This window comes from Natator depressus, chromosome 3, assembly GCF_965152275.1.
Source record: "Natator depressus isolate rNatDep1 chromosome 3, rNatDep2.hap1, whole genome shotgun sequence".
Lineage (NCBI taxonomy): Eukaryota > Metazoa > Chordata > Testudines > Cheloniidae > Natator > Natator depressus.
Window position 1 is genome coordinate 39,784,385 of NC_134236.1, and position 13,128 is coordinate 39,797,512.

The 13,128-nt window shown below is 42.9% G+C and overlaps 1 protein-coding gene across 1 annotated transcript in view; it reads right to left on the reverse strand.

Annotated features, from left to right (window-relative positions):
- Positions 1-2,415: 2,415 nt before the first annotated feature.
- Positions 2,416-13,128, reverse strand: part of LOC141984298 (uncharacterized) — a 31,069-nt gene continuing 20,356 nt past the window's right edge. The window contains exons 3-4 of the mRNA XM_074947231.1: positions 5,778-5,815; positions 2,416-2,445 (exon numbers count right to left, since the gene is read on the reverse strand). Coding sequence (XP_074803332.1) covers positions 2,416-2,445; positions 5,778-5,815 — 68 coding nt within the window. The remainder of the gene's footprint in view (positions 2,446-5,777; positions 5,816-13,128) is intronic.

The following is a 13,128-nucleotide window of genomic DNA, read 5'->3' on the forward strand; positions in this document are numbered from 1 at the left end:
CTCACGAACGGCTCCGCTCCACCACGACCGGCTCCGCTCGGCACAGCTCGCTGTCTCACGAACAGCTCGGCTCAGCTCGCCGTCTCACGAACACACCGCTGTCTCACGAACGGCTCCGCTCCACCACGACCGGCTCCCTCTGCACAGCTCGCCGTCTCACGAACAGCTCGGCTCAGCGCGCCGTCTCACGATCACACCGCTGTCTCACGAACGGCTCCACTCTGCACAGCTCGCCGTCCCACGAACAGCTCTGCTCAGCTCGGCGTCTCGCGAACACACCGCTGTCCCACAAACAGCTCTGCTCAGCTAGCCGTCTCGCGAACGGCTCCGCTCTGCACAGCTCGCCGTCTCACGAACAGCACCACTGCACTCTAGATCTTCCGGCTCCCCACTACTTGACACAGTGCTCAGTGATTTCAGCTCTTAGTGATTTCAGCTCTCAGTGATTTCAGCTCATAGTAGTGGGGGCCTTAGTGCTGGTGCACCATAAGGCCAAAGTGAATGCAGCACAGTACCTGTAGCAAGACTCTTAATAGACCCAACATTAGCTCTGACATTCCACAGTGGAGAGAGACAGAGGTGCAATTGGTGCTTCAGGCCCTCACAAAGGGGCCTACACCACCAGGTACTAATACCTGTCTCAAGTCTCTCTCCCTTCACAGAGTTTTGGAACCCATGTCCCTTGCCTAGCGAGTGCTACTCAGTTGATGGTGAGTCCCTCCATCATAACAAAAGGCCAAGTACAGTTCCAAGCACAGTTCCCATAATCAGGGTAATAACAATTTACTCTTCCCGCCCCAATAACAAAGGCACTGGGGATCCCACAACAGCCAAAGTGACCATTTGGGCAGTTATGGCCTCATTCTAGGCGGGGTGGGTGTGCCTATGCAAATTGAGATCAGCCCCTGAAGTTCTTTTCCACTACTTGCCACACCTCACCACCAGATGTCAGGGTGGAGCCCATCCTGACTCTGCTTACACTTGTATTGCACCAGTACCTAAAAGCCTCCATCAGAATTGAGACCCCCATAAGCTGGTCACAGTATGAATACATAGGGGACATAGGACCAGACACAAAGAGCTTTGTTATGTTTCACAGCATACAAACAAAGAAACAGATGAAAACTCTTACTGGAAGGTTGCAAAGTAACAATGCTTTATTTCTGAGAACACAGAACAATAACACAAGAGCTAAAAGCAGAGCAAAACAAAGCAGGCTGGTCCATGAAAACAGAGAGGCACAATTCCACACTCCTTACTGTAGTCTGTTTGCAAATGGGCTCTGCTGGTATGCATTGCTACAGAGCCCTCTAGCCTGCAAGTAAGACCCAGAACACCCACCTCCCCTACTCTTAAATGAATATCTCGCAATTCCAGCACAGTCCTCGCTGCACCACAAGCTAAAATGTAATGTCAGATAAGATGCCATAATAGTAGGTGGTTAGAGGGGAGAGAGAATGAGAGTAGCAGCTCTAAGAACACACATAGTCTAGCTCTGGGCCAGATGCTGCCCCACCCTGCTTTTCAATGGGGCTACTTGGAGTAAGGAGCTGCTCAGTGTGAATCAGAGTGGAAGAGTCTGGCCCCACGTGGACAACCTGTTTGCACATAAATAATAATGTTATATCAAGTACCCGTCATGGAGCTGGGAGGTAAAGATGAAGTTGCCTATAATATTCCCCTGTGAGTGAAGAACAGAGAGGTCTCAGCATGCTGTCGTTTACCTTCCCTCACTTTCCTTGTCCTCTCCCTCAGCCCATTGGTCAATCTTCTTTCCTGTGACCTCAGAAACATCTATTAACCTACTGTTCACCTCTCACAACTTACCTTCCTAGATGCTAATTAACATCAGGAGGGATCATCAAAAGCATTACTGCCTTCTGAGGAGATTGTAGAAAGGGCAGAGTTGTCCATGGGCCTTGTTGAAAGTTCATTGTAAAAGAGAATACTGATGCTGAGAGAGTATAGAGCTGGGTCATTACTTAACCAGTTTATGCATTCCTGACATGAGCTGGATTGGTTTCATAGTTTGGAGTGAAAGAAATGTCAATGATCTCACACTTCTGCTCCAGGGACCCTAAAAGCTGCTGTGTTTATAGTCTCTGCCACTAGTTTAATTCAGACTCAAACATGGCGGGCTCTGAGGCACACTAGGGATTATCACACTAAGGCCATCGCGATATGCAAAATGCTAAGAGGAGGAAAATCTATTTCAATTAGAGATAAGCCAGCTGGCAATTTAATGCTTGTTTACTGTAGGTATCCCCAGAACACCTGCCCTACTCATAGTTACTATGAACAGCTGTGTTTTCATGTTTATCAGCATTCTCCCTGCCTCTTGTACTTGGGAATCTCCAGCGCTTACCTGATTGTATTACAACTAGCCCATGTTAATGAAGTCCAACTTCAACTATGTTACACAAAGAATTCATATTTCACAGGTTTCTTAAGAACACAAAAAATTATACAAAAAACTTACATTATGGGAATATATTGTAAAAACTAAAATACTTGACAATGGCTAGGCTGCTGGTATGTTGAAATCACTGCTTGTCATGCTGATCACTATTGTGTCATTGCTCCTTGTACTCTCCAATCTGTCTGTATTCATTCTTTGTCTCGTCTTATATTTAGATTCTAAGATCTTTGGGAGAGAGACCATCTTTTTTGTTCTAAATTTGTACAGAGCCTAGCACAATGGGGTCCTGGTCCATGACTAGGTGTTGTGGTAATACAAATAATAATTGTATAATATTGGCCATAGTATTTATGAGATATTATACCAGCTTTTTAAAGTCTTCATTGTTAAGGTTAGTATGCAATATGAGGACATTAGTGACTAGGGTAATTAATATTTTCTTCCCTTGATTCATATCACAAATGTTTACTGTGGAGAGGCAGTAAGGCTGCAACTAGCTTCCTTTACAAAGCCCTCTTTTTGCCTCTTGATGATGGTGGCTTAGAAAATTGATAACCTGAAAATGTCTACATTTAGCTTGAAGGCAAAGGAAACTGTTTATGAAAAGTTTGAGGGAAATTTGTCAGACTGATTTTGATTTAAGAACAATTATTTTCTTTTGAAATGTATGTTTTTGCCTCCTTTTAGCTCAAAAACACATTGTTACCCCTTCAAATTTCCACATAGGATAGTTTCATTTTTCTTGAAATAATTCTGGCCCCAGATATAACTGAAGATGTAATTAAACAAAATATGTGTGTGTGTGTGTGTCTGTGAGAGAGAGAGAGACTGCGCACAAATTGCCCCATATTCACTTGTTGCAGGTTGGATAGAACATAACTAAGGGTACTTTCATAGTTGGAAGGTAACAGATCGCCATATGTAGCTCAGGTGAATATGTAGCTCATGAGAATGACCATATTGGTCAGACCAGTAGCCCATTATCCTGTCTTCTGACAGTGAGGTGTGACAGACGGTTCAGAGGAAGTGAACACAATAGGACAATTATTGAGTGATCCATTCCCTGTCATCCAGTCCCAGCTTCTGTCCAGAGGAAGTTTAGGGATATCTGGAGCATTGGGTGTTCCCCTGACCATCTGGCTAATAGCCACTGATGGACCTATCCTCCATTAACGTATATAAGTGATCAAGGAATAGAGGTCTCTGATTTTGAAGATATGGGACCACAATTATAGTGCTGGCTCTGCAAGTGCATGAAATTTATGATGTGATAAGACATTGCATAGTTAAGTTTGCAACCATGGTCCCATTAAAAGACTGACTGTGATTACTCTGTAACTCCAAATAAAGAGAGAGAAATCCTCCTGCTTTGACATGTTTGGGGATTCGGGGATAAGTGTCTAATATGTGTTCTGAAAATTTAGAGTACAACGACTAAGTATTTTTAAGATTACAAAAATTTACAGTGGCTCCTTTCTTATGTTTTTATAGTGTCTCATTTATTTCTGTTCCTCAACACTCCCAAAGAAATCACATGACACCACATAATCTGAAACAGACAGATTTTTATATTGAGTCCAGCAAGAAGCAGTTTTCCAGGATAAGTATAATAAAATATTTAAGAAATTGTTGTTTACGTGAAAAGTGGACCATATTTCTCTACTAGCGCAGCTGATGGAGAATACAATGTGGTGACAGAATATTTTAATTGTCAACATATGAACCAGCCAGGCCTGCGTTTCAGAATTGAAAGGACACTTTTGGGAGCCCCACCATTCTCCCATCTACAGCTTTGCCTCTAGCTCATCCCCTGAAGCTGGCAGCAGCTGCTGTTGTTCCTACAGCAGCCACAGACTAGATACCTCTCTTCCCCTGTTCAGCCTCCTGGAGTGCATCCCACAATGTGGTCCCACCACTCGCTTACTAATAGTTATGACAGTGCCAACAATGTGCTTAGTGTTATAAACAAAAAAATAAAGACCACGGCTGCACCAAAGAATTTGCAGTTGAAAAGAAACAAACAAAAGACAGGTTGCATTGGATAACCCAGAGTAAGGAATATGTTGGAGTGTTTGTTTCTTTTTAATGTTCCACACTTCACTGTAATACAGTGGTTCAATCACAACCACTGCACCTATTGGGAATCCAGGGATGGGCAGGCACAATCCTGTCCACAGCTAAAGGCCCCTCCCCTCAGCCAAAGGGGAGGAGCTACTGGACCCAGATCCCAAGTAATTTGCGGGGGACAACTAATGTAAAACAGGGACAGGAGTGAAGGTCACAGGGTTAAAAGCAGGAAGCCAGAGGGGGACTCTGAGCAGAGAACCCTAGAGAGCACCCACTGCTCCTTGAAAGATTCTAGAGAGCCAGTGGATACGGCCCAGAAGAACTCTGCCCGGATACATGAGTGAAGGGAGGAGTGGAAATAGGCCCCACAGTCACAGGGCACCTCCCCATCCAACATCTTCCTCTTGGTATGGTGGATGGCCAGTGCCTTGGCCAGTCCCAGGAGGAGGTTGACGAGGACGTCTTATGACTTCATGGGACACAGATGGAGAGTGTATATATCAGAAGATATGGGGAGAAGTGCAGCCAGAACCTAAGGAGAAGGGTCTGGAGGAGCTGGAAAAAGGGTTGCAAACTGGTGCGCTCAAAGTAAATGTATGCCAGGGTCTCCCTCACACTACAAAGGGGCAAGAGTTGGAGAGGGAGGTGAACCACAACAAATACATGCCCGTGCTTATGGCTCCATGAAGGAGCCACCAACTGATATCCTTGGTGGGCCGAGGAACCAGGGTGGACTAAAAACTAGCCCATGCGGGCTCCTCACCCTCCACAGATGGTAGGTGGTCCTGCCACTTAATGTCAGTGCGGGATATGAGGGTGAGGAAGTGAAAGGCATGGAGCATGAGTATGTACAGCTGTGTCCTAGGCATGGTTTGGAAATGAACCGGCTGCAGGTCATGCAGCTGGCTCGGATTTTGCAGGGGGGGTGGCTGGGGGTGGGGAAGGGGCTTGAGGGGTAAGGGTCCGATGACAAGATCTGGCAGGCCAGGAGTGAGGGACACCCTCCTGCAGGACCTGCTCAAGGAAAGCCTGAGCGGTGAGCGGCAAGGCTGCCTTCACCTCCTGGAGTATGAGCCGGGAGCATGTAAGGGGTGCAGAGCCATGTGTGTTGGCAGAGTTCCAGGGGATCTACCCAGTCCCCCGGTCATAGTCCAGGAGGTCTCTGATCCTGTTGGTACCTTCCAGGACCAACCTCCAGTGCACCGAGGGAGACTTCGCCACCTGCACGCCAAGTTGGGTGTTGTGTAGCATGGGGTCCGTGAGGAGATCTTCCCCATCAGCTGCCACTGACCTGATGGCCGACACCAGCTTCCAGGTCCGGAGGAGGTCCTAGAAGAACACCGGAAACTCAGAGAGATCTCACTGAAGACCCCTCAGAAGAAGAGGAAAGAGCTGCCAGTCGTATCGGAGCCTTTGGAGGTGGCAGAGGAAGACATGCGCCAGCATGCTCCTTGCCACTCTACCTGAACTGTAGAGGAGTCTCTTCAGAGCCTGGAGGCAGAAGACATGGACCTGAGTGCGGAGGCAGAGCAGGCCTTGTCCCCCCGCTTCTTCAAGGGAGACTCAAACCCCCCAAAGAGACCCAGTGCAGCCCCAGCCAAAAGAACTCCAGAGTTAGCCTCTGGAGGTGGGCCAGGATTCCCAGGCCTGGGCTCAGGGTTTTGGGACAGTGCCAGAGCACGGACAGGACCAGCTGCTTAAGCACCAGTGTCCTCCCCCACAGAGAAAGGCATTGGAGCAATCCCATTCATCTCCATAGCCACCCAACCAGCCTGCTCTCCAAGTCGTGCCAGTTCTCTAGCGGGGAGAGATGCGTGGTAGAAAGGTATATGGCCAGATGGAGCAGCAGACCCGTGCTCCACCTGCTGGTCTGGAGCATGAGTGGGGAAGGAGATCGCCTGCCACCTGTCCCTGACCACCCAAAACTCTGGCTCATGGAGCACCAACTCCATCAACCTCTTGCAGAGGAGAGGGAAGAAGGGCTTGATGACCAGAGTGTACAGTTGGCCTGACAGTGGGCAGCCTTGATGCACCCCTCAACCAAAGATGGTGGGTTCATTCAGGGTCCAGTTGAGCTTGACTAAACACTCCATAGAAGCGAACAGCACCTGGAGAAAGCCCACAAAGTGGGGCCGAAAGCCAAATGCCTGCAGAATGCCTAGGAGCTACCCATGGTCCACCCTGTTGAACACATTCTCCTGGTCCAGGGACAGGAGGACAAATGACAGACCATCCTTACACCGAAGCTGGAGGAGGTCCCAGACCAGATAAAGATGATCAAAGATGGTACAGCCCGGGATAGTGTAGGTCTGGTTGGGATGGACCATGTCCGCTTGCACGGACCCCAGTGGCAGCAAGATTGCCTTTGCTATGACTTTGTAGTCCATTACTAAGGAGCGACCACTTCAACGTGGACCAGTTCAAAGAAGCAGTTTTAATTGTACATGTAAAGAGAAATAAACTAAATTAAGGAGTATTAAGTAATGTCTACAGGATAATTTTCTGTTGTGTCAAGTCTCTTGCATTCATGCTTCAAACACTTATGCTAATGGTCACAGGGAAGTGTCTATGTGAACTACACTATATGAACTATATTTTTGGACTCCATTTGGTAAAATCAGATGAATGTGTTTAACTATATTAATTTGAAACAAGATATTTTATTTTTTTCTTGTTGAAAAAGAAAAAAGATAATTACTAATCACTGCCATAATTAAGAGCCACTGATGTCCTTTGTTACTTTTTTCCTAAACAGAAATTGCTCTTATAAAAATTGTTCATGAAACAAAGAACAACAAAATGACTGGCACTATACAACCAAAATATTAACATATTGCCTGGGAAACTCATATTGTAGGGTAGGTAAACTAAAATCTCAGGTTTTAGGACAGAATTTAATTAACCATTCCAGCAAGCACTTCAGTGATTAGAATCTGCCTGAAATGGGACTCAGTTAACATCTGTGTGTTTCAAATGTCAGCAGAATTAATTCCAAATGATATGTATTGGTGTTTTCATTCTCATGATCCATCTTGCCATTTTATTTCAGACAAGAAATAAGATACTGGGATTCAGTCTCCGTCATACTCTTGTACACTTTCTGCACTCATTTATGCTGGTGCAATATCCTGAGTTACACAGGAGTCACCGAGGGTAGCAGTGGGCTGTAATATAGAATAATCCTGGTATAGGGTAGAACTACAATTTAAAGCTTATCTGATCCTTCCCCATTCCCTGCTTCTCTGAAAGATATTTGCTGAAATACCTAGAAATACATGCTCATTTCACTTTGTCTGTCACTGCAGAACTGTTTTACATATTTTTAATAAACATTATTCATTCCACTTATAAAAAATTTTCCAAGCCAAGATCAAAAAGCACTTTGCTAATATTTAATTATGCATCTCACTGTCCCATAGTCTACAGAAAATATTATCATTCCCATTTTACAAACGGGAAACTGGAACCCAAAGAGGTTAAGGGTATGGAGTGCTTTTGAAGGCAATGGGCATTTTGTCACTGACTTCAAGAAAGCCAAGATTTGTCCCTAGATATCTTGCCTCCAGTCACCCAGAGTCTATAGCAGGGCCAAGAACAGGATGAATATCTTCTGATGCTTGTGTCCTATGTTTTATCCACTTGCCCATCATTTCCTCTACAGTCAGAGGAATCACTCTATGTATTGTACATGAAACTGCTGCATAATCAGAGCACAGAAGAATACATTCTGACGTGATTTACCTTGGTGTACATGAGATCAGAATTTGGCCCAGATTAAAGTTCTCTTAAAGTATACGGATATATTTCTGTCCCATTTTCACAGGCATGCAGTGTGTTCAACTTTTAAATGTACAGTAATTATATGTTAGAATGTTTGTGAACAAAAGCTAAATATTCTGTGAAAATTGGCACTCTTGTAAGCCTTTTTAAAGAGGCCTGAATATGGGTCTGTTGACTGAATCTTGTGGAATGCTGATAAAGAAACATCCTCCTCTGTTCACTGCCATGTTAACTTTTGCTGCTTATTGATTAAGAATTCATGATGTTACCTTAGAAACCCATTTTCTCTGTAACCTCCTGTCACTGAAACAGTCTTTATGTCTGCTAAGGATATGTCAGGAACCAAGGTCTTCGGTAGAGCTAATCCTCATCAGTACAGCTGGCCTGCTGCAGGCTGCCTGATTGGCCAGGCCACCTGATTGGCTTCAGGGACCAGTAGGCCCACTCTTAAGCCAGCATTAGTGTCTTGCTGCCTGTTCAGTGCTTACGTCCGTCACTGTGCCTACCCCTCTCCATCCCCATTCCTTGAACCCCTTCTGCCTACTACTCTGTTCGCTCCAGTTCCTGAGCTCAGGCTAGACCCGTGGCTTCCGACTACCAACTGCAGCTTGACCTTTGGTTCTAGCATCTAGTTCCTGGCCTCTGGTTTGAACCTTGGCTCTGACTTCTGATTGCCAACTCTGGCTCTGACCCTAGTCCCTGATTGCTGATGCCTGCTCCAACCACTAGACAAGACTGCCCTCATCCCAATCGGCTGACAGAGGATGAGTTTGTTACCAAACTTATTTAGCCAATTTTATATTTTTTAAGTGAACCATTTCCCCATCATCCTCTATACTGAAATACTTTAAAAACTGTTAGCTTTTGTGCTTGGCACACACAGGGAGGAAGTAGTATTTTGCTGAGGTTTGTGAAAATAAGCAACTGATATAATTGTTGCTAGAAACTAGGTATGAAAACAACCTTGGTAGGAAGTACAGACTGCATGGGAATGGAAATATTCAAGTAAGAATGATGCAAACTAATCTGGAGGATTTTGTGCCCATGGTAACAACCTAAAGTGTGTACATATACTCCTCAGCAGTGAGTTTTATTCCCAGAACAGTCCATGCTGTGGTCATATTCCCAGACTGATGAAGTGGGAAAGTATTTAACCATTATCTTTCTGTATTTGTGCTGACTGATCTTTGACTACTACTCATGGGTTAATAAACTTGGTTAATCAATAACATGTCAAATAATCACAGTTAAAAGGACCAAACCTTTAACCAAGTCTATATCCTAAATGTGAAATTCTAGGACAAGTGTTTCTAGTTAAAATGGGCTATTATGTTGCTTCATTCGTTCTTTAAAAAGTCAGTCAAGAGGAAGTTCTATTGGACTCTTCAGCTTAAAATAAGAACCAACCTCCCTGTCTGAGATTCAAAAAAGTGTGTGTGTGTGTGTGTGAGAGAGAGAGAGAGAGAGAGAGAGAGAGAGAGAGATGATTTTTAGAAAGACTGAATTAAAATATGGAAATATTTTTTGCCTCTGATTGGGGTATTTTCAACCCATCTGGAAGCTGATAGTAAAATTCTGTATCAAGTCAGTTCTTCTAAGATCACCAGCCTCATTTCTGGTCTAAACAGGTTCAGGTAAAGCTGGATAACCTTCAGTAAGCAAAGCATCTAAATACTGCATTTATGTTGAATCAAATCACAGAACTCTTTGAGATGTACCAATTAATATAATGAAGAAAAGTAATTAGCTATTCTATTTAATTGATTAACTCATATTTTAAAAATAAATTCTCAAACTTTATTTCTACTAGAAAAACATCACAATTTTTACTGATATCTTACAAAACAGAAAAATGGAGAAAATAGCTGATAATTGAAAATTAATTATTCTTTAGTCAGAGCACTTCTGCAGTCATTTTATTAATTAGTATCAGACCAATAAAACTGGTGGTTGATTGCAGTATGCTTAATTTGTCTAATTAAGACTCTGATTTGAATCCCATTTTGCATATTCAGAGAACAATGAGCTTAGCCAGTAAAATCTGGAGAAGGTGATTGGGACATTATTCTAAAGAAATTTATACAATAAAAATGGAGTTTTGTGATTACATGGCATGGATTCAAAGCATGATCATGCAATCCATGAGGTGTCAGATTTTCTAAGATATTTAAGTGCCTAAAGCTTTTAAAGACCCCACTAGGCACCTTTTGCATCTTTAGGTACCTAAATATATTTGACAATCTAGCCCATAACGCCTATTAGAGTTTACAAATGTGGCAAGTACTTAGGCAAAAATCCCACGAGTTTTGTGAGGCCCTTTATAAGCCATTTCCTCAACCCCTGAATTATTATCCTCACTACCAGCCCAATAGACAGTAAGGAATTATTCTAAGAAAATAATAGTCACCTCCAGTGGAAAATAAGAAGAACGTGGACAGATATGACAAGCAGCTGTAAAAAGCTGAGTTTTGTAACTTCTTCAAAATTTTTCAAACTAATTTTTTCTGCAGTAATCAAGTTTAAAAAAATCTTTCTTCTGGACCAAATTTTGTCCTCAATGTTGGCCAGGCTAGTTGCTCCATGGGTGTTGGGAGGGGGTTGAATTGAAAAGTAATTATTATCTGCATCTATAAAGCAAAATTGGAAGCTCTCTGGAGCCACTAATGCTGTCCCGCATGTGTCTGCACCCTTCCTGACATTCATGGTGAGAATAATGTATGTTGATATACATAACAGTAGCTCCCACTCTCCCATCCCCACTCATGCCTTAGGTTGGTCCCACCATTCCCCTGTTCAGTGCATGCAGAGAGAGCTTTCCTATACAATAGACACACTCTTCCCCCACCACACGCAGATGGTGGGATGAAACACCAGTAGGGAGGGTGAACAGAATTTATCCCTCTGTGATTAGCTCATTCTGAACCTTCATTTCTAGTACAGCAACTGTGTTGCAATCCTGTCTGAGTCCCCCTTGTGGGTGGTCATCAGTCTACTGTATTGGACTCTAGTCTATTGTATAAAGAAAAGGAGTACTAGTGGCACCTTAGAGACTAACCAATTTATTTGATCATAAGCTTTCGTGAGCTACAGCTCACTTCATGGATGCATTCAGTGGAAAATACAGTGAGGAGATTTATATACATACAGAACATGAAAAAATGGGTGTTATCATACACATTGTAAGGAGAGTGATCACTTAAAATGAGCTGCTACTCTGTAGTCTATTGTATATAGACCTAGTCAAGTTTACACTCAAAATAAAGGATGAAATACTACATGGTTTTCACAAAACCAGACTGGAGACACTGATATAACCCCCAAACTTGCACAACACAGTCCATTAAAGACAGATTTGCATGGGAAGTAGGTCCTTTTCAAAGCCATTCAATTTCTACTGACTGCAGAGAGCTCAGCGGATAGCATTAGAACAAGTATTAAACATTGCCCTATAATTGATGTTATTTCCCTTGCTACTGCACAAACTGCCAGCATTGCTTTATTCCACTAACTCCTTTGTTCCCCTTCTGCTTCCGAAATTGCAGTATGAATACAATGCAATGCATAATCTACTTAAAATGAACTGCTTTTCTTGACCTGGAACATGCATTTTTCATCTTCTTTCAGTGCCATCCTACATTATTAAATTTTGGACATATTTTTCTTATCAAGATAGCAAAATAGCTAGAATATCTTCAACTAGAATCACAACTGAGCAGATTTCTATAAAAGAACACAAACATTTTCCTTTCTTGGAAAATAGTTTTGTATCTGACAAAATAGAAAGAACAAATTCTGTGTTATGTGAAGTGGAAGAAAACAAATTACAAAACAAACTGAATCTATTTTACCACTGAGCAATCTGAAAATCCATAAGGTAAAACATTTCTCACTCTGAAACAATAATGAGAAGTATAATTGATAATAGAATTTTAATGGCAATTGACATTTCTCAGCCTCTCACTGGTGGCAGCAATTTGCTAAAACCCTGACATAATTTGTGACACTAGTACAGTGGGAGTTTCAGCTGAAGAGACTAAACCATGTTCCAACCCGCTGTAACCCTGATTTAACAATTGGAAAAAAATGTCCCTGTTTAATATTTAAACAAAATGTTTAATTTTTAAACACTGAAGGTATTTTTGTGATCATTAAACCAGCATTGGATCAGAATGGAGACTCTTCTGTATACTGTACAACTTTCATCCTGGCCATGTCTCCATTTAGTTGTGGGATAGAGGTGTTTTGACAAAAAAACTCAGTCGTTGTGTTTTGGTTTTGCAAGCCAAAAACCAAAAGCAACACTGATTCTGGTTTCAATTCGGTATTCACGGCCTACTTAAAATAGCAAAAGATCAAAATCCTTCTATACAGATGTTATATGGAATGGCATTTAACATATAAGCGTCTGTAGGTACAGAGTTGTGAATAAGGAAGAGTGTAGATTCAAAAGTGTAAATTAGTTGCTGTCAGGGGGAAAAAAGAAGGAACATTTGGAGAAGTGCTTGCCAAGATGCTACTGAGCAACAGGGGTCCACAATGAGGTAGAGGCCCAGAGAGCAGCAAGAGGGGCATCAGCAACATTTAGCTTACTCATCCCCATTACATCTGAATTTAGCCGTATGGAGTGGAAATCTATCAACTTCATGAAAAAACTCGTACAGATACAGACAGACATCATCTTCCTTTCCAAATGCAAACAGATGGCCATCATACCAAAGGACTGAAGGTAAAAAATCCATTACAATCTACATACCACACAGACTATCATAGAATCATAGAATATCAGGGTTGGAAGGGACCTCAGGAGGTCATCTAGTCCAACCCCCTGCTCAAAGCAGGACCAATCCCCAATTAAATCATCC